General features: G+C 43.9%; 2 protein-coding genes across 4 annotated transcripts in view; both read right to left on the bottom strand.

Annotated features, from left to right (window-relative positions):
* LOC142159396 (uncharacterized) overlaps nucleotides 1-3,636 on the bottom strand; it is an 83,075-nt gene extending 79,439 nt beyond the window's left edge. For all 3 annotated transcript variants that reach the window (XM_075214257.1, XM_075214259.1, XM_075214258.1), the window contains exon 1: nucleotides 3,348-3,636. In XM_075214257.1, coding sequence (XP_075070358.1) covers nucleotides 3,348-3,444 — 97 coding nt within the window. In that variant the 5' untranslated portion in view covers nucleotides 3,445-3,636. The remainder of the gene's footprint in view (nucleotides 1-3,347) is intronic.
* A 12,070-nt stretch (nucleotides 3,637-15,706) lies between these two features.
* LOC142159414 (uncharacterized) lies at nucleotides 15,707-20,461 on the bottom strand. The gene is made up of 4 exons (XM_075214290.1): nucleotides 20,353-20,461; nucleotides 18,410-18,536; nucleotides 18,009-18,122; nucleotides 15,707-17,258 (listed from the first exon to the last, which is right to left on the bottom strand). Exons 1-4 carry the CDS (start codon nucleotides 20,365-20,367, stop codon nucleotides 16,336-16,338), a joined length of 1,179 nt encoding a protein of 392 aa, XP_075070391.1. The 5' UTR covers nucleotides 20,368-20,461; the 3' UTR covers nucleotides 15,707-16,335.
* Between the last annotated feature and the right edge of the window lie 2,337 nt (nucleotides 20,462-22,798).

The following is a 22,798-nucleotide window of genomic DNA, read 5'->3' as shown; positions in this document are numbered from 1 at the left end:
CATGTCCATGAGAACATGTCGACATAACTACCTTCACGAATCTTATCCCTCACATTATTTCTTTAAACCGCTCAGCAGCGCTCTGTTAGAATACCTTTCTTTAGAAAAGTTACAAAAAACAAGTTTCCCCAACAGGACATATTTCCTCATAAATCAATACATGAATATTAAAATTAATACATTTACACTCCCAGCGCAGGGACTTAGGCCTTTCAGGGACTACGCACTGGTTACTAACCAGCTCCACAGCGCTCATACAATATTTACATTTAAACTAATAAATATACCCTTAATATATGTCTTTAATTCCTTAGCGCTGAGGTTTAACCCATTCGACTCAGCAGCATTAGGTATTAACACATTCAGTGCTGCAGCATGTGGGAGGTGAGAGGGACCCATCCACAACACCCCTTTGAGATGTGTCTTCGGTTACACATATATTTGGCACAGGATTCCTACTAAATTCTGCACCTACACAAGATGGGTGCAGTTTTGGAGTAGGTAATGATGATATACTTGCTCCAGAGGCGGTAGATTTAAGGTTGTGTGTAACTCAAAATATAGAAGAAGAAACATAAATTGGTAGATGCATCAGTGAGCGCACAAAACAGACAATTCTCAACCCTAAATCACCTCATTTATTTATTTATTTCACTGCAAATGATGGTCTTAGGGGTAATGAATATCTGTAATCTGGCGGGGGGGGGGGGGGGGGGGTTGTCTTTTGGTTTTGTTTGTTTACTTTCTATTTGGAGAAGTTATCTGTCCCAGAAATCTCAAAGGGTGTTTGGTGATTAGGGTCAATACAGAAACCTCAGGAACTATATTCTCTTATCATATCTCCTATATAAAGGCGACAACAGGAGGACTGGTTATTGTCAGTACTGAAGTACAGGAGGAACCTCGATCAGGAAGCTGCAGCATCTGAAGACTCGGAGCCACTTCTCGGCCTTCAGAATAAACTCATGTGTAGTAATCACCTAGGAGGTCTTGGTCCTCCAGTCAGACGCTGGCAGCTGTAAAGTCCTGGGTTCAATATAATACTGGAGGAACAACCTGGGGGTGCCACCATATTTCAGCACATATCTCACTCTGTTTCCTGCCCTGCTTTGGCTGGAAACAGAGTTATGTGCTGGGGGTGCAGAGGTGAGAGGGCAACGAGAAGAGGGGGGAGCAGAGGTGAGGTGGAGCAGAGGTGAGGGGGTGCAGAGGTGAGAGGGAGCAGAGAAGAGGGGGTGCAGAGAAGAGGGGGAGCAGAGGTGAGGTGGAGCAGAGGTGAGGGGGTGTGGAGAAGAGGGGTTATGGAGGTGAGAGGGCGCAGCGGTGAGGGGGTGCAGAGGTGAGGGGGTGCAAAGATGAGAGGGAGCAGAGAAGAGGGGGTGTAGAGAAGAGGGGGAGCAGAGGTAAAGGGGTGTGGAGAAGAGGGGGTATGGAGGTGAGAGGGCGCAGCGGTGAGGGGGTGCAGAGATGAGAGGGAGCAGCAGTGAGGGGGTGCAGAGATGAAAGGGAGCAGCAGTGAGGGGGTGCAGAGATGAGAGGGAGCAGAGGTGAGGAGCAGAGATGAGGGGGGTATGGAGTTGAGAGGGCGCAGCAGTGAGGGGGTGCAGAGATGAGAGGGAGCAGAGGTGAGAGGGTGCAGAGATGAGAGGGTGCAGCAGTGAGGGGGTGCAGAGATGAGAGGCAGCAGCAGTGAGGGGGTGCAGAGATGAGAGGGAGCAGCAGTGAGGGGGTGCAGAGATGAGAGGCAGCAGCAGTGAGGGGGTGCAGAGATGAGAGGGAGCAGAGGTGAGGAGCAGAGATGAGAGGGAGCAGCAGTGAGGGGGTGCAGAGATGAGAGGGAGCAGCAGTGAGGGGGTGCAGAGATGAGAGGGAGCAGCAGTGAGGGGGTGCAGAGATGAGAGGGAGCAGCAGTGAGGGGGTGCAGAGATGAGAGGGAGCAGAGGTGAGGAGGAGCGGATGTAGGGGGGCTCAGCAGTCCTGAAGCCCCTGACCTGCTCTTCTTCCATATAGATCCAGCTGCTACTACAGCCACATCCTTTCTTCTCACCAATGCATTATTGACTTTCAATAAAAAAGTCATAGAAAACACATCTAAAAAAGTAAATGAATTTGAATGTATTTTGGTGCAACAAGCAGAGCGATTTACTTTTATGGGAAACGTGCGTTAATAGATGAAAATGTCATTTCCAAATATCTTTATTGAACTTTTTTCAATACAGATCAGCTGTTTACATTATAAAGAGTGGATTTGAATAAATTGATTCCTAATTACAATTTTGCAGTAACTGCAATCATCTGAGATCAATTCAATAAAAGTTTAAATAGGCAACTTTCTGCGTAGTGATGAATTTCTACATTTATAATTGAGGTTTATAACATGGGAAAAAGGGGAAGGATAGACCACAGTTTGTTTTTAATGTACAGAAAGGCTTCTGTGTTTCCTATTTTAAATGTAATGTATATTTTAAGAGCTGAATCGAGCATTACAAGACTGCCCCCTTGTGGTGTTATGCAGAATTCCACACTGGCCAATTTCTGCTGCTCCTGCACCATCCACAGTCATAGGCCCACTGTCTCTTGGATACATTACACATCTCTGCAGCGCTTGGATGTAATATGCGCAGAAAGAGGCACATGATACAATGATTCATATGTGTGGGGAGAGTCAGGCTTCATGTACACAGAACAACATACAACATCTGTTTCCATGAATCCTGCAGTACTGTACACAGACCATCAGTCGCTCCCCAGGATCGCAGGGTCCCAATATTCTCACACAAGCATCAGACAAGTCATGAAATGCGTAACAGGGAACTGTGTTCACCAATGAAAATAATGTGTAATTTGGGGAGAACAAGGGTGTCCTGACTTGCAGCCTCCAGCGTTCAAAATTGCTCATTACCGATATCCTTCAACCCCAGAGCAAAAACCAGGAGAGGGCTTGTAAACCACACACAATAATGCTTAGTCCAGGATGTACCTGTGTGATCTGCAGAAATCCCAGGGGGTCTATAGGCAGACGGAAAACTCGTCACCTCCAGCAGGTTAGTGTGAGATTAGAGACCCGACAGAACACAAAGAACGTTCATGCTAAAAAACGGTACTAAGGTCTTATCATCTCAATGTACAATATATATATTTATATACAACTAGAAAAGAAACCTTACTTTGTCTCTGTGTACCCATACGCATCTCATTCCAGCCACAAGAAGAAAGATGCATACATCATACACTGACGCCATGATCAACGCATGTGTCATGGAGCCCAGCGCAGTGTCACATGTCACATCCATTCTGAACACCACGCTACTTTCACAGCTCTTGGACAAAATGAAGCCAGGACTCACCATTTCGGGAGGTCACCTCCTCTACGCTGACACATACACGGTGGAGAGCAGCCAGGAACAGCACACGGAGCCACCAGTAGGTGGAACTTGAGGCCATTGTACGGTGTGGTCTGATCCAGCTTTATATTAGAAGACAACCCTAAACGCTGTCATACATTATGTCTTAGTATGAAGGAGAAGACAGGGATAGGGGCGAGTCCCCCCGTCGTAGAACGGTCATTCACCTGTACACAGCCCAGTGTTCATAGTCGTTGTCTTCATTGATTTATTTGACCAATGAGAACAGAGTCCATTTGGTTTTATTTGCTGAGAGGAGTCAGTGGTGCGTTCCCCCTGGACAGCTCAGAGGAATATTGATCCAAAAACTCACAGTAAAAGAATTTGGAGATAAGGTGTCACCTAGCTGTCAGTCAATGTGATTATTGCGCAATGTGGACCCAACGTTTGCAGCCCATGGTCACTGTGACTATATCATAACAATGCTCCCTTGTAACACACTGTAACCACAGGTGAATTATACTAAACTGGTCACTAGGATCAAACTAAAATATAAGGCTGAATAACAAACATTGTGGTGGTCTGATCTTCCCCTCAAAGAAACAAACTGGAGATTGTAGAAGGCAACAAGACACAAAGATGTAATTCTGGTAAATAAAACAAGATGGCGGCGGTCTCGCATGAGGCGATTCCAATGGCACCTCCTGGATTCAGATTAATCCAGGAAACGCGTTGCCGCCTGGGAGTTATAGGAAACAAAGCCCCACGCTGGAGCACACAGGGACACTGCTCCTCCAGATCTGGGCACCATCCAGAAGCAGGTCTCCTAGTAGTAATTTGGGTGGGAGGTTTAAAGATAAAGGGCCTGATTCACCTTCAGGCGTCAGTACCGTTGAGTGCCCAATCTTGCGTGAAATAGCTCTGCCAATGCGCCAGAACAGGACCTATGTCAGTGACACACAAATGACAGTTCCATATGCCTGTGAAAGGAAACGGGCACACGCATGTAGGCAAAGCACAGCAAGGGTATGACAAGTCCAAGTACACGCACACACGGCCCACTCAAGCTCTGGGCATCTCTCAGCTATGGGTCTTTTAGCCGTATCACTTGCACCAGCTACAGGGCAGGTGTAAGCGCTAACTGATAGTGATGACTAAACATATGCATGCTAGAACATGTGTTTGAAAGTATGTGAAACTATAACAATGCATATTCTGTACAGAGCACATTAAGAACACCCTGATGTATGTATTTCATGTAAAAAATACAAATACATTTGTTGCAAACATATGTTTTTAATAATGATTATAGTATTAAGAATTGTAAATTTTATGAAAGCTTTATTTTTGAAAGCGTTCTTATGGGATGTTTTATTGCACATATGCATGTATGTGTCCTGCAGTGTGTTGTATGTTTGTATACAGCTGGTAACTTATAGCCATGGTGAACTTATACCCAGATTCAAATGGAAACGTTTCTTGAGACCCACTTATATTTGAATACAAAGGTACGTGCATGCAAGTGTGGCACTGGCAACCCAAGCGGGCTGCATATATGCTTTACACAACCCCCCTGCAGGCATAGAACTACATCTCCCAGCATGCAGTGGAGAGGAGGTGCTTGTGAAGGAGCAGGTACAAACGTCAGAGGGACAGACATCCTGCAGACTGTCTCTGACAGTCTGCAGGAGTCTGAGAGACTGAGAGATTAAAGAAAGAGACACTCTGAGAGACTGAATAAGACTTCACAATGGGAAGTGAGATACCTTAGCAGAAACCTGAACTGATCGGAGCCATCTAGTATACAGATGCTGAGCGATCAGTGGGGATAAGTAATTCATGTTTATTTGCTGTTCATTTACTTGGACTGTGTTATTAGTGAGGAAGGGAACAGGTGGGGAGGTCTGAAGAATATTGTATAATACTCTTTTTCTGGACTGTGATATAATAACAAGGGTGAAGTGTAGAGAAAGTTAGTTAGGGGACAGAGACTGAGTTATATTAGTGAGTTCTGCAAGTTAGTTATCAAACCTGCAGCCTAACATTATAACCGGCCTTGAGAATTCTAGGAGGAATTCCTCGAGATGGATGAAAGCGGAACCAACCCATATCCAGCCCAAGTCCTGGCTGGTCAAATTCAGACCCTGTCGCAGATGGTTCAGGGTTTATCACATCGTCTGACTGCTCAAGAGGAAGCCTCTAGGACTTCACAAGTCACCTTGGCTCCTGCGGTAGAACCCAAGTTGAATTTGCCGGACCAGTTTTCTGGGAACAGAGCTTTGTTCCGGAATTTCAAGGAGAGCTGTAAGCTCTATTTCCGTCTGAGACCTCTGTCTCCTGGCTCGGAACAACAGAGGGTCGGGATCATCATCTCCCTCCTCCAGGGTGATCACCAGTTATGGGCTATCATGTAGTTCGTGGATGCTTTCTTCAATGCATTGGGTCTGCTCTATGATGACCTGGATCGAGTGGTCTCTGTTGAGGCTTATCTGAGGGCCTTAAAACAAGACCGGTGCTCTGCTGAGGAGTACTGTGCTGAATTCAGACGATGGTCGACTGACAGCGAGTGGAATGATCTGGCGTTACGTAGTCAGTTTCACCTAGAGCTGTCATAACAGATCAAGGACGCTCTGGTGCAGTATCCTTCTCCAACATCCCTGGACATCCTCATGCAGCTCACCATTAAGATTGATAGAGGATTCAAGGGGAGTAATGCGGAAAAAGAGGCACCATCTTTCTCTTCTGCTTTTGTTCCCGCATCTACAGACACTGAGGAGCCCATGCAATTAGGGGCATACCGTCTTTCTTCTGAGGAAAAGAGCAGAAGACGGTCTCAAGCAGAAGATGGTCTCAAGGCCTCTGCCTCTACTGTGGCATCAAGGGCCACTTCTCCCGCTCATGTCCCAACAAATTGGGAAAAGAGCATGCCTAGGGAACAAGGGGGAGGTTCACCTAGGTATGCAAATCATTTCCCAAAAAATGCTGTTTTGGTTCCGGAGCACGTCTCTCACGGTGCCTGTTCTGTGGCCATCTCAGCCTTTATTGACAGTGGTGCTGCCGGCAACTTCCTGGACATCGGGTTCACTCACTCTGCTGGAATTCCTTCTGTAAAGTTCAAATTCGCTATTACAGTTTGTGGCCTGGATGGTAGTCCATTGCCTGGCGGCAAAATTCTTTGTGAGATCCCTCCACTGCAGCTACCTGTGGGTGCTCTCCACTCGGAAGCTCTGTCACTTTTCCTCATAGTTTGCCCGTCTGTCCCTTTAATTTTGGGCCATCCCTGACTCTCCCTCCACAACCCTGTAGTGGATTGGGTTAAAGGGGAAATTTCTCAATGGAGCCCTTACTGTTCGCGGTCCTGCTTGACCTTATCCCTCCGAATCCTGCAACCAGTACCTGAGCAGTTCCCTCTGCAATGCCATGAGTTCTGGGATGTGGTCTCTAAAAAGGCAGCGGACTCTCTACCTCCACATCGTGACTTCGATTGTACCATTGATCTGATCCCTGGTTACAGACTACCCAAAGGGAGATTGCACTCTCTCTCTGGTCTCGAGACCAAGGCCATGCAGGAATACGTAAATGAAAATCTGGAAAACGGTTTATCAGGCCATCTAAATCTTCAGTAGGATTCTTCTTTGTATCTAAAAAAGATGGTGGATTGCGGTCCTGCATCAACTACTGGGGTCTCAATCAAATCACGATTAAGAATATATATCCTCTTCCCCTCATCTCTGTGCTTTTTGACCAACTAAAGACTACCACCGTCTTCACCAAAATCGATCTCCGCGGGACATACAACCTCTTCCGCATCAGAGAGGGGGACGAATGAAAAACGGCATTCAACACACATTCTGGTCACTACGAGTACAATGGATCCAACTAATTGGCCCCTTCAGTCGTTAACCGCATTTGAAACCCACAAAAAGGCATTTGTTTCTGCTCTCAGACACCCTAATCCAGATATACCGTTTGTTCTGGAGGTTGATGCCTCTGATGTCGGAGCTGGCACTATCCTCTCCCAGAAAGATCCACATACTCACCGTTTACATCCGTGTGCATATTTCTCCTGTAAATTTTCTACCACTGAAACTACCTATGACGTAGGTAACCGGGAACTTTTGGCCATTAAATGGGCCTTTGAAGAATGGCGTCATTGTCTGGTAGGAGCCATGCATGTAATCTCCGTTATCACAAGAATCTGCAGTACATTCAGACAGGCCCGCTGGGCACTCTACTTTGCCCATTTCAACTTAATAATTACCTATAGACCTGGTTCTAAAAACATCAGGGCGGATGCCCTATCAAGGAGCTTCATGTCGCATCACATTCCAGTTTCTGAACCACTACCTATACACCCATTGTCTATGATAGTGTTATGGACTGGAGTAATATCAGGCCAAGTTGGCGGTTCCCACGAAGGCCTGGGCACGTGACTAGCTGAGTCAGGATCATATGATGCTTAGAGAATAAGAACACAAGGCAATGGGTCTGCTTAATATGTACTTCAATGAATATGAGCATAGTACATGTCAACACATAGCAACAATGCAGCAAATAGTAATGAGATGTAGAGATAAGCAGAGTATCATATATAACATTACAATGTTTAAGCATTAAGCACGGCAGTACTGCAAATCACAAGGAATATATATATATATATATATATATGGGACATAAATGCAAGTATCAATAAAACACATAGAATATGTATTGCATCCACTGAGCACAGAAGGAGTCCACGGCTAACTACTAGCAGGTTCTGTGCACATCAGAATATGTAAGTTAGTCACGGCAGGGCGTGGCAATGGTTTTGTATTTGGCAGTAGTCAGTATGCAGCATGGATGGTGATAGCTGTGACAAGACATGTATAGAGACCAGCAAAGTTCTGGACGCAGAGATGGTGAGTAACGATATTCAGGATACCACAGGGGTCCGGTAATTAGTAGAGATTAGCACTACAACATATATGCAAGGTAAGAGTCTGATCACAGCAGAGTGTAGAAATAGCAGCATCAGTGGAACAGTCCAGAAGGTATCAAATAAGTTCTTGTACAGTAGTATAGGTGAGATGGCAGTTCAGTATATCACAATGATGAGAATCTGCACACTTGGCATAATAAACAAAGTCTTGTCAAATGATGCATAAAGATACTTGCAACAGGAGAGTCCCAAAGATAGTGCTACCAGCACTTGGTTGATGAAGCAGGTTCACCCACAGGGAATCCAACAGGAGAGTTCAGGAATGCACAAGGGTCAGAGAATACACAGGAGTCCATGGAGTCAGGCTAGCAAACAAGCTGCACTGACAATGAGCAGGTGTCAGTGCTGAGTTTAAATAGGACAGGTTTGAATGACCCGCCCTGAAGGTGAGTCATGTGATCCACAGGAGAACAGAGCAGACAGGGAAAGTAGCAAACCTGGACAGGATTGTTACACATAGAAGCTGGACTAACTCAAGACTTGGGAGTTACTTTCCATAGATTTAAAAAGATAGCTCCTGCAGACACTCCGGTGAATCGTTTGTTTGTCCCGGTCCACTTAAGAAAAGCGGTCCTTTCGGAAGCTCATGACAGTAAGACCACTGGGCATCCTGGAATCTATAAGATGGTGGAAATTCCGTGTGGTGGCCCTCATTATCCGCAGATGTCAGGAACTTTGTTCTGTCCTGTGAAAGTTGTGCAAGGAGTCAGGTCCCTAGGAAGTGTCCTTCATGCCAGCTTGTTCCGTTATCCGTTCCTTCAAAACCTTGGAAACACTTATCAATGGACTTTATCGTTGATCTCCCATCTTCTGCAGGGCATAACACCTAATGGGTGGTTGTGGACCGGTTCAGTAAAATGTCTCATTTCATTCCGTTAACCAGACTTCCCAGTGCATGAAATCTGGCTATTCTCTTTGTTCAACATGTGTTTCGACTCCATGGATTCCCTGCTGATATTGTCTCTGATTGTGGCTCCCAGTTTGTTGCGCAGTTCTGGAAATCTTCCTGTACCCTTTTTGGAATTAACATCAGCCTTTCATCCGCATACCACCCTCAATCTAACGGACAAACTGAGATGGTTAACCAATCCCTGGAACTGTTCTTAAGGTTATACACCTCAGAATTCCATGACAATTGGTCCTCTCTGTTACCCTGGGAAGAATTTGCATACAATAACTTATGTCATACTTCTACTCATACTTTTCCATTCTATTGTAATTTTGGGTTCCATTCCAGGTCCAATTCTCTATATTCGCTCAGTTCTTCTGGTCTCCCGAAAATACGTTCTACAGCTGCAGACCTCAAGATCATTTGGAGGAAAGTTCAGTCTTCTTTGAGGCAAGCCTCATTTCACTCTAAAAAATGTTCTGACCGTCATCGTACGGCTTGTTCTTTCAAAGTAGGACAGAAGGTCTGGCTTTAGACTCGCAACATCAAGCTCAGACAATCCTGCAAAAAACTTGGGCCAAAATTTATTGGACTGTTCACGATTATCAAGTCAACCCTGTAGCCTTAAGATTAAAGATTCCTTGCTCCTTGAGGATTCCAAACACTTCCACTGCTCCCTTCTCAAATCAGTGTTACACCCAAGCCAGCTTCAATATCCTCAGCCCTCTAGTCCTCAGTCACCGGATCAGGATGGACCTCAGAAATTTGTTGTTCAAAAAATCCTTGATTCTAAAAAGGTCCAAGGACAGGTCCACTTTTTGGTTCAGTGGAAAAATCGTGGTCGGTCCTGGGTTCCACGAAGGCACCTTCATGCTAAAAAGCTTATCAAGAGGTTCTTCAAGCAGTTCCCTAGGAAACCAGGGTGTCAGGGTTGCTTAACTCCTCCTCAAGGGGGGGTACTGTTGGGAACCGCTGCGGCCACTGCACAGCCGCGACTCTCTGCCCCTCTCCCCAGCCGTCTCCATGACGACCAGGACGTTACTTCCGGGTATTTGGCCCGACCGTTGCCAGGGCAATGGTCAGTGTCAGTATTTAAGGCAGGGAGGGCTTAGCCTCCCTGTAGGTTATAGCGTGGACTTTCCCTGTTGCTGACTGCTCTTGTCCTGTTCCTGTGGATACTCTGCCCATATTTCTATTGGACCTACTGTTGTGACCTCTGCCTGTAACTTGGACCTTGCCTGTGACCCTGACCCTTTGGCCTGTATCTTGGACTCTGCTGTTTTGCCTGTGACCCTGACCCTTGGTGTGTTATCTGACCATTCTACCTTGCTTGTGACCCTTGACCTCAGCCTACGTCTGACCATCCGTTACCATCTACACAGCCTCCTCTGGCCTGCCGCTGTGGTATTGTATGACAAACTTGCGCTACGCTAAGAGTTAAGTCATGGGGGCATCCGAGTACCTGAGAGCACAAAAAGCTCTACGGGAAAGGCGGCTGCTATAGGTGAGGACCTTTGTCATCTGTTCTGCAAGTTAGTTATCAAACCGGCAGCTTAACATTGGGTGAGTAGTTTATGTTATTGAAGCGACCACATCGTTATGTCAAGATCAGAGAGGATGTAACAAAAGTGCCACATACATACCATCATTGCTGTGGAGCAAGGAAAGCCTATGAATCCCGTGTTATTTGAGGAGAACAATATGGCAGATGGCTGTTGATTGTGACATCTGAGTTAAACCCATAACTAGGAGCCTATGGAGCTGGGACATTGCTTTGTACAACTGGCTGACAAACTTTAAATCCAACAGAGGAAAAGAAGCGGTGGGTCAAGTAGTTACCACCTCATGGCAGAAACTGCATATTTCTGTTGGTTTGGTTTCATGTTTTCTCTGCCCTGTTTGCTGACGTTAAAGTGACTGTGATAAGGCCAAGTGCATATTTTTGTGATTAGTTATCTTTACTAGATATTGTAGGACTGTGTTAGAGGGTATAGAGGTACCTCTCAGTCACTGCATATACAAAATAGAATGGATAATAGATACAGTTCATCAGTTGTATGGGAGTATTTCTTTTAATCTGCACAAGTCTATTTTTGATACAAAATTCAGAAAAATTCCTTTAGAAGCTGATACCTCATCAATAAATGTGCCAATGTGGCTTCTACAGACCTATCTGGTGTGGTAATATATTATTTGTGTGTGTCTGTGGTCCAGAGTAAGGGGGCGGAGGGTTGCTTGGTCTCCCTTATGCTTATGGAAAATGAGCGTCATGGCAAAATTATCGCAGGAAGAAATTTACAGCTGGTGTGAACAACTATCAAGAGATGTAGACAGTTGGTTTGCGCCAAGCAGAGCTGCCAAGAGGAATTTGGGGCCCCGCTACAGAAAACTTTTGCCCCCCCCCCCTCCATAGGTGATAAGGGAGCTACATGCTGCTGAGCACCCATAATTAGCCCCAATCTGCACTCCACCATTAGATAGCCTACCTCCCACACGATATTAAGACCCCCCTTCCCTTACATATTGCCCCCCCTTCCCACACTATATTAAGACCCCCCTTCCCTTACATATTGCCCCCCCTTCCCACACTATATTAAGACCCCCCTTCCCTTACATATTGCCCCCCCTTCCCACACTATATTAAGACCCCCCTTCCCTTACATATTGCCCCCCCTTCCCACACTATATTAAGACCCCCCTTCCCTTACATATTGCCCCCCCTTCCCATACTATATTAAGACCCCCCTTCCCTTACATATTGCCTCCCCTGCCCACACTATATTAAGACCCCCCTTCCCTTACATATTGCTCCCGCTTCCCACACTATATTAAGACCCCCCTTCCCTTACATATTGCCCCCCCTTCCCACACTATATTAAGACCCCCCTTCCCTTACATATTGCCCCCCCTTCCCACACTATATTAAGACCCCCCTTCCCTTACATATTGCCACCCCTCACACACACTATATTAACATAACACACATAGGGGGAATTCAATTCGGCTGCGCTCAATTCTCTTGCCGTTATTATGGTAATTTTAACCCTGTTTTCTGCTTGCGGATCCCTGAGCAAAAATCAGCATTAAAGATTATCATATTAACGGTAATAGTGCGCACTATATTAACATACTACACACACACACTTTATATTAATCCTCAGCAATTCACACATGGGACGGCACCTGTCACGTGGTGCACGTCCCAGGTGACCCCTAGGGGAGGGGTCACCTGGAAGGTAGATCCCACCCCCACCATCATTCGCGGGCGCGCACATTTTTTTGCCCCTGGCGCCAAGTGGCAAATTGTCCGGCGTTACGGATGAATAAGTTGCCGCAGAACGGACATGGATGCCGAGGCATAACATTTTAGACAGATGTGACAATGGTCACACCCTGGTGTTCAATGTGCTATTGAAGGGTCAAACCAGGTTATATAAAGATTTGCTCCCGCTGCTATCTCAGATGGAGGAAGCCGTTTGAGTATAATGTTGCTCATTAGACCTAATGAAGATGTGAGAGCCGCTCCCGAGTTGAACCCTACCCATGAGTTAGGTTAAGACCTTGCTCAGGTCTCCAACCTTCTCGGAGGGGAAAATGGACAGCACGGTGGCTCAGTGGTTAGCACCTCTGTCTCACAGCACTGGGGTCATGAGTTTGATTCCCTACCATGGCCTTATCTGTGGGGAGTTTGTATGTTCTCCCCATGTTTCTTCTGGGTGCTCCTGTTTCCTCCCACACTTCAAAAACATACTGGTAGGTTAATTGGCTGCTATCAAATTGACCCTAGTCTGTCTGTGATGTTGAATACCTTCGTGTCAAAAAAGACAAAAGTAATATACAAGTGTTACCTTTATTAGCTAACCAAAAGAAATGTATATACTTGCTGCTTTCAGAGCACAGAGGCCCCTTCATCAGGGAAGTTTACAAATGAATGACCGAGAAAAGGGCACAATGTTTAAGAGGTGTTACATCAAGCAATTTGTGCATGGGGGGGGGGGGGGATATATCATAAAGATAAGCTATAGCAATAAAACTGAGGTTTTCCTTAGATTGTAAGCTTGTGAGCAGAGTTCTCTTACCTCTCTGTCTGTACGTATTACCCAGTATTGCCCTATTAATGTTTGTTATGGAATTTGCTGGCGCTATATATATAATTGTTGATGAGGATGATGATGATGATGATACACATTCTGTCTGTGTGTGGGAGTATCTTATACCGCTTTCATACTGCCGCCCCGTCAATATCCCGGGGCTCGGAGCGTCCCAGCTCAGAAACACCATTCATACTGCACCTCGGACCCGGGAATTTCCCGGGTTGACCCCATTCATACTGCACAGGTCTGTGCCCTGGCAATTTGTGGGAGTCATCACCAGAGCAGTTTTCATTGGCTGAAAAATGGTGATGTCATTGAAAGGTGACTGTTTTTTTTTTCTTCCACGGACTCCCACCGATGACATCATCCTCCAGAGACAGGCAGACAGCCAATCAGCTTGTTTTCTGTGCAACCCGGGTTGAACGATTCATAGTGCAGGCAACCCGGGTCCGACCTGGGAATTACCCCTCGATAAATCCCGGGTTGAGGACCCGGGTTTTTAGACCCGGAATTTTTGACTTGTACCATTCATACTGCACCAATACCCGGGTCGTTTGAGCTCGCCCCGGCAAAAACCCGGGATTTTAGTGCAGTATGAATGGGGTATTAAGGAATTTAGACTGTAAGCTCCAATAATCCATCAAATTCAACGCTTCATATATTCTAATGGTGGATCCAGAGGGAGACAGAGCAAAACCTCCAGTGTGATAGTTGTTGACAGTTTAGCCGCACAAGGGGTCGGTGGGAATTCAGTCCTGACCCCGATATAGTCCCCACCACCTCCGTGTGACCCCGATATAGTCCCCACCACCTCCGTGTGACCCCGATATAGTCCCCACCACCTCCGTGTGACCCCGATATAGTCCCCACCACCTCCGTGTTAACCCCGATATAGTCCCCACCACCTCCGTGTGACCCCGATATAGTCCCCACCACCTCCGTGTGACCCCGATATAGTCCCCACCACCTCCGTGTGACCCCGATATAGTCCCCACCACCTCCGTGTGACCCCGATATAGTCCCCACCACCTCCGTGTGACCCCGATATAGTCCCCACCACCTCCGTGCTCCAGTAACAGCATCAAGGCCAGAGGCAGATAACAGTGTGGATGGCAGAGCCTAAAATATTCTTTGTTGAAAAACACACACACAGCGCATGAACTATCTTATTGTACGGTGTAATGATGATCAATATAAATATAAATGTTTATAAGTCAGCAGCGAGGAGGTTGGGCAGCAATGCTGCCATTTCAACAGAACGTTATTTGAGTTACACAATAGTATTTTCAAAATCCCTTTTTAAATATTTCGCTGGTTCAGAATAATATGGGGATGGGATATGATCATTCTCCAATTTTTATGAATATCAATAAAGCGTAATGCAGATTTTATTCAATATAGTATAAATAAAATAAATCATTGAGTGCCCGATATTTATACACATTTTCTTTTCTTCTTGCTCTTTTCTGGAATTTGGGTGTAAATCTGCTCTGCTAAACTCCACAAGACGCTGCAGAATACGTCCAATACCTATGTGCTATATAAATTCGCACAGAAAGAAATATATATATATAAAATTAATTGTTAGGCATGTGATAAAAAGTGGGTTTTCTTTAATATTTTTTTCCCACCATAAAATACATTTATTAGGATGCTCTTACTGTCTACTGAACATAAAACATTCTTACGGTTGGTCCCGATTACAGACACGTTACTGCTGTACACACAGCCGTCATCACTAGTAATCAGGACTTAGACTAACCCTGTAGCTGGAGCAAGAGGTACGGCAGAAAAACAAGAAACTTTCATACACCCAGAGCTGGATTCGGACATAGCTGCGTACGCTGGAGTTTGGCGCGACCTTACTGTACATTGACTACGGCAACTTCCCGGTCACACCCCAAAACTGTAGACTATAGTAAGTGTCCTTTGTGTTGGAAGACAGAGCGGACATGGATGTGTTTAATGGTGTATGTCCTGCTTCTGGGCGTGTGCAGTGATAGTGAATGATACACTCATTAACGGCAGATACGTTTCTAGATGAATCTGGCCCATTACAATCATCATCTTCAACCCACTTCCTGCTCATTCATGTTTTCCTGCTCTAGAAAAATATGAACAACATCAGTGAAACCATTTCCCAACTCCAAAGTGAGATGTTCGTGTTGTTCTTGTAGATATATCTTTATTGGCCCCATAGAGACAATATTATATGGAATGAGGAGGGGGCATTACGCAGAGTAAAGCCCCACCGATCAGAGTAGCTGACTTGGTATAAATCGGAGATCTCCTGCACACATGAAGTATGTTATATACGTGTTCTATAGGCAATGACTGAATCAATACATAACACAGGGTACAGAACTCAGCTAATCCACATAAACCCAACTGAGAACTATTTCCTCTATGCTCATTTTTAGTTTTATTTATAAAACAAACACACACTAAATGATGTTTGGTGTCACATTCTTGTCTCCTCATTGTCATTGTATTTTGTGAATCGTCCTCAGGATTTCGCTCAAGTGTCAGTAGCGGGTGGAGTGATGTCTGTCGGGAGCTCCAGTTTTACACAAGTATTCTCAGCTTGTCCTTCTTCCATTTGTGCACTTACAGTACCTGTAGTAACTGGGAAACTGGAGTCACACTGCGCATTCTCTAACATGTTGTATACACTCAGTTTTTACAAGGAGTGTATTAATGGTGTGGGGAAACAGGCGAGTGTCACACTCAGAGCCAACGCTGATGTTAGTGTCACACTCAGAGCCAACGCGGACTGTCAGTGTTGAGAGACAGGACACATCTTCTGGGTGTTTGTTGTATATATACATTGAGGGTAGTCTGGGTGGGTGGAAGCAGCGAGACGTGATGGTCTGTATCCTGAACAAAGGTCTGTACGGACTCACAGCTGCTTTGTGAGTTCCATGCTAACTGTCTGAGCGACACGTAACAGGCGCTCAGACTCACTGCTTGCATTCAGACGAGGCTCAGGAATTGTTTATTACGATAACATGGTGCATACTACTGCCATTATTTAACATGGCGAGGACCAACCAGTGGGGAAACACACAATACTCTGTCTGTAGAGCCTTCTTTATTTTGGGATGTTTTGAGATTTATGAGCCACGACAGACTGGTAATGTCCTGTCCACGCTCCGGGCTTTGGAATACACCTTCCTTCTGGGTGTTTGGGTCAAAGTCTGTGGGATCCTGGATGACTGGGCAATAGTTGGTATACTTCCCGTTGCTCAATAGAACATGCCCTTTCTGATGTCGGTTCAGGACAGAGGGGTCATTGAAACATTTGCCACAGATGTCACATCGAAACGGCTTCTCGTCCGTGTGGATCCTAACGTGTCTACGCAGCTTTGAGGGTTCAACGAAGCTTTTGTTACATGTGCTACAGACAAACGGTCTCCCTTTTGTGTGTGATCGCATGTGAACAACCAGATAAGATTTGCGCAAGAAACGCTTCCCACATACCGAGCACTCGAAGGGCTTTACACCGACGTGTAATTTCTGGTGAAGGCGATAAGTGGCTCTACAACTAAAGGACAGGTCACAATCCAGGCATGAGTACAGCCTGGAGGCATTGTGAACACGGATATGAGTAAGAAGAGATTGCCAAAGGTCGAAGGTCTTCCCACAGTCAACACAAATGTAAAGTTTGTCTCCAGGTCCCGGCTCGCCTGAGGAGCCTGCAGTATCTGCATCCGGCGTACGGTCCCTCTCCGGCGTGCGGTCCCTCTCCGGCGTACGGTCCTTCTCGCTCCTCTGCTTAGGCGCTGTGTCACTAGCTTTCCTATGAATGACCTTTCTTTTCCGTTTGGGGAAACTGGTGATTATCTCTAGGGGAAGCTTGGGCGTGCGCTTACGTCTCACTCGCAAGTCAACCTCTCCTGAGCCATCACTTTTCATTGGTGAGCCATCTGGTGCTGGAGTCGTCCCAATGTCTATGAAAAATATTATAGGAATAAAGAGAGAACATTTTAGCTTATTGTGAGGGTCTAAATTTTACATTCCCATTTGAGATGTAGGATGATGGAGCAGTGACCAGTATATAGAGCTGGGGGGGGGCAGACTAAGATGGAGGGAGGGAGAGCCGAGATGTAGGATGATGGAGCAGTGACCAGTATATAGAGAGTGGGGGGACAGAGAGCAGACTAAGATGGAGGGAGGGAGAGCCGAGATGTAGGATGATGGAGCAGTGACCAGTATATAGAGAGCGGGGGACAGAGAGCAGACTAAGATGGAGGGAGGGAGAGCGGAGATTCAGGATGATGGAGCAGTGACCAGGATATAGAGAGCTGGGGGGGGGGGGGGGCAGACTAAGATGGAGGGAGAGCCGAGATGCAGGATGATGGAGCAGTGACCAGTATATAGAGCTGGGGGGGCAGACTAAGATGGAGGGAGGGAGAGCCGAGATGTAGGATGATGGAGCAGTGACCAGTATATAGAGAGCGGGGGGGACAGAGAGCAGACTAAGATGGAGGGAGGGAGAGCCGAGATGTAGGATGATGGAGCAGTGACCAGTATATAGAGAGCTGGGGGGGCAGAGGGCAGACTAAGATGGAGGGAGAGCGGAGATGCAGGGTAAAAACAGAGGGAGAAACTATAAAAGTGTTTTTCTTAATAAGTCCATATATGACAATCTGTGAGAAGTATATGGGCTTATTAGCTATAAACACACAATATTCCATCACCTGCTTCGGAACACTCCAGTATCTTCCAATAGGATCGTTTCGGCACTTGGTCTACACACGGTTCTTCTCCTCTCGTGATCTTCAATAAAATCTCAGGTGTTCCCATATTTAGATCTACACAATGGAAAAAACATCAGATTCCAGCCGCCATTTAACCAGAGATTCCCAAGAATGTTCCCACTTGAATCTCCCATATTCTGAATTTCACTCCAACTTCCAACCTCCGCAGCCCTGATCTTTCAGCCTCCACCTCCCTCATTTATACATGTGTAATATAATCACGGACTGATCATCAGCCTCCAAGTTCTTCCCGCTTCTTCCAGATTCAGAGGTGGGAAGTGCAGATGTATATGGTTTACAAATTGACAGACAAGTATTGGATTAATATAGACTCTTCTCACCGAGAGAACAGAGGGTCCGGTAATTATCTATCATGACCTCTTTGTACAGCTCTCGCTGCCATTCTTCCAGAGTCCCCCACTCCGCCACTGAGAAATATACCGCCACGTCGTCAAACGCCAACCGATCCTGGAACACAGACACGAACATATAGTCATTTCTATACACAGATCCTGTGTACCATACCTTATACATTCACAATATCACAGGCTTCAGAATAGGTGCATTTGAAATTAAACTTCATCTGGTCTATAGCCTCAATATAGGGCGGTCATAATGGATCGCCTGTCTATTCTGTTAACCGAGTACCAGGGAATAATCCCCGTTCCCAGCTGCCGCCATCTGGAACTTCTTCAGGATTAGAAACCTTTTCAGACTGACAAGTCTGATTCTGTTATACTCTGGCTCCCCATCTGGCACCAGGTAGTAGTATCAAGATAAATTGTTTATTTAAATACATTAAGTCTTGTCTTAGGCACATTGTAAACCATGCTAACTCAGTTTTGTATTACAAAGACACAGGTTACAAATTAAATAAAATCAGGAAATCCTATGGGATAACAGACTAGGGCAGTGGATTCCAAACTTTTTCAGTTCAAGGCACCCTTAGGGCCTCCACAATTTTTTCAAGGCACCCCTAAGCCAAAATAATTACCAAGTAGTCCCCCGCCGTGCTTACCACTGGCCCTGGTCGAGGCACCCTTGTGAGATCACCAAGGCACCCCAGGGAGCCACGGCACACGGTTTGGGAACCACTGGACTAGGGGGAACCTGGACATATGCTGCAGTGTTCAATGTAGTATTTATGGGCGCACGAGGTAGTCTATAATACAATTATATTGGTACAAGGAGCAAGTGTGTTGGTCATCCCATGTGATGGGTGTGGTCATCCCATGTAGAGCTAGCTATGCCCCCCCCCCCCCCCCCCCACCCCGACATTTCTATTAACACCCATCAGACTGTGCACATTACTGCCAGAGCCCCACATGATACACCAGTGTCCTACTGAGTCTGCCCATACATGATGTGGGAGATACACATATGTAATATGATGCGCACATGGCACATAAAGTGGAGAAAATGTTTTTTCTTTATAAATCAAGTAAGATTCAGTCCACACAAGGAATAAGCTGCTATATACAGTTTGAATGGTTATTGTGCAAAGATGTATATGTTGTAGTATTGAGGCTTATACTGATGTCATAATGTATACATTGTGCAATGCTCTGCAGGGTCGGCCATGTTCAGACTGAGTAATGCTCTGCAGGGCCTCCTCTGTATACATAATGTGCAAAGCTCTGCAGGGCCTCCTCTGTATACACACTGTGCAATGCTCTGCAGGGACTGCTCTCTATACACACTGTGCAATGCTCTGTAGGGCCTGCTCTCTATACACACTGTGCAATGCTCTGCAGGGCCTCCTCTGTATACACACTGTGCAATGCTCTGCAGGGCCTCCTCTGTATACACACTGTGCAATGCTCTGCAGGGCCTCCTCTGCATACACACTGTGCAATGCTCTGCAGGGCCTCCTCTCTATGCACACTGTGCAATGCTCTGCAGGGCCTCCTCTCTATGCACACTGTGCAATGCTCTGCAGGGTCTCCTCTCTATGCACACTGTGCAATGCTCTGCAGGGCCTCCTCTGTATACACACTGTGCAATGCTCTGCAGGGCCTCCTCTGTATACACACTGTGCAATGCTCTGTAGGGCCTGCTCTCTATACACACTGTGCAATGCTCTGTAGGGCCTACTCTGTATACACACTGTGCAATGCTCTGTAGGGCCTACTCTGTATACACACTGTGCAATGCTCTGCAGGGCCTGCTCTCTATACACACTGTGCAATGCTCTGCAGGGCCTGCTCTCTATACACACTGTGCAATTCTCTGCAGGGTCTCCTCTCTATGCACACTGTGCAATGCTCTGCAGCAGATGACTCACCCCGGATCCCTCCATGCTCCCGGTAGCGGCTAAATCCCCGCAGCTTAGGAATCGTCACTATGACATCACGGGGTCATGTGACCGGTCACATGGTACACGGCGGGCTCCCTGTAGCTCAGGTCATGTGACTGCAGCAGGGATCTAGACAGAGGGTGACGTCAGAGTCATGTGAGCAGACACGTGACTGCCGGCTGCTTAACTGGAGACATTGTATCCCTCAATGTTAATAATAATAATATAACATTACTGTATATAGAGGACACACATCTCTATATAATAATCTGTATATAATAATAATCTAATATTACTGTATATAGAGGACACACATCTCTATATAATAATCTGTATATAATAATAATCTAATATTACTGTATATAGAGGACACACATCTCTATATAATAATATAACATTACTGTATATAGAGGACATACATCTCTATATAATAATATAACATTACTGTATATAGAGGACATACATCTCTATATAATAATATAACATTACTGTATATAGAGGACATACATCTCTATATAATAATCTGTATATAATAATAATCTAATATTACTGTATATAGAGGACACACATCTCTATATAATAATATAACATTACTGTATATAGAGGACACACATCTCTATATAATAATCTGTATATAATAATAATATAACATTACTGTATATAGAGGACACACATCTCTATATAATAATATAACATTACTGTATATAGAGGACATACATCTCTATATAATAATCTGTATATAATAATAATCTGATATTACTGTATATAGAGGACACACATCTCTATATAATAATATAACATTACTGTATATAGAGGACACACATCTCTATATAATAATCTGTATATAATAATAATATAACATTACTGTATATAGAGGACATACATCTCTATATAATAATCTAATATTACTGTATATAGAGGACACACATCTCTATATAATAATCTGTATATAATAATAATATAACATTACTGTATATAGAGGACACACATCTCTATATAATAATCTGTATATAATAATAATCTAATATTACTGTATATAGAGGACACACATCTCTATATAATAATCTGTATATAATAATAATATAACATTACTGTATATAGAGGACATACATCTCTATATAATAATCTAATATTACTGTATATAGAGGACACACATCTCTATATAATAATCTAATATTACTGTATATAGAGGACACACATCTCTATATAATAATCTCTATATAATAATAATAATATAACATTACTGTATATAGAGGACACACATCTCTATATAATAATCTAATATTACTGTATATAGAGGACACACATCTCTATATAATAATCTCTATATAATAATAATATAACATTACTGTATATAGAGGACACACATCTCTATATAATGATCTCTATATAATAATAATATAACATTACTGTATATAGAGGACATACATCTCTATATAATAATATAACATTACTGTATATAGAGGACACACATCTCTATATAATGATCTCTATATAATAATAATATAACATTACTGTATATAGAGGACATACATCTCTATATAATAATATAACATTACTGTATATAGAGGACATACATCTCTATATAATAATCTAACATTACTGTATATAGAGAACACACATCTCTATATAATAATCTCTATATAATAATAATCTAATATTACTGTATATAGAGGACATACATCTCTATATAATAATATAACATTACTGTATATAGAGGACATACATCTCTATATAATAATCTAATATTACTGTATATAGAGGACACACATCTCTATATAATAATCTAATATTACTGTATATAGAGGACACACATCTCTATATAATAATATAACATTACTGTATATAGAGGACATACATCTCTATATAATAATCTAACATTACTGTATATAGAGGACACACATCTCTATATAATAATATAACATTACTGTATATAAAGGACATACATCTCTATATAATAATCTAATATTACTGTATATAGAGGACACACATCTCTATATAATAATCTCTATATAATAATAATCTAATATTACTGTATATAGAGGACACACATCTCTATATAATAATATAACATTACTGTATATAGAGGACATACATCTCTATATAATAATCTGTATATAATAATAATCTAATATTACTGTATATAGAGGACACACATCTCTATATAATAATCTGTATATAATAAATATAACATTACTGTATATAGAGGACATACATCTCTATATAATAATCTAATATTACTGTATATAGAGGACACACATCTCTATATAATAATCTAACATTACTGTATATAGAGGACACACATCTCTATATAATAATCTGTATATAATAATAATATAACATTACTGTATATAGAGGACATACATCTCTATATAATAATCTAATATTACTGTATATAGAGGACACACATCTCTATATAATAATCTGTATATAA

This window comes from Mixophyes fleayi, chromosome 5 (assembly GCF_038048845.1).
Source record: "Mixophyes fleayi isolate aMixFle1 chromosome 5, aMixFle1.hap1, whole genome shotgun sequence".
In the NCBI taxonomy this organism is placed as follows: domain Eukaryota; kingdom Metazoa; phylum Chordata; class Amphibia; order Anura; family Limnodynastidae; genus Mixophyes; species Mixophyes fleayi.
The sequence above is the reverse complement of the archived record's forward strand: the minus strand, read 5'-3'. Positions and strand labels throughout refer to the sequence as shown.

Excerpts from the sequence above, each read along its gene's own strand:
- LOC142159414 (XM_075214290.1), bottom strand. Across the intron at positions 18,123-18,409 it reads CCGGACCCTCTGTTCTCTCG|ATCTAAATATGGGAACACCT; the intron begins GTGAGAAGAGTC and ends TCCATTGTGTAG. Across the intron at positions 17,259-18,008 it reads ACTGGAGTGTTCCGAAGCAG|ACATTGGGACGACTCCAGCA; the intron begins GTGATGGAATAT and ends TATTTTTCATAG.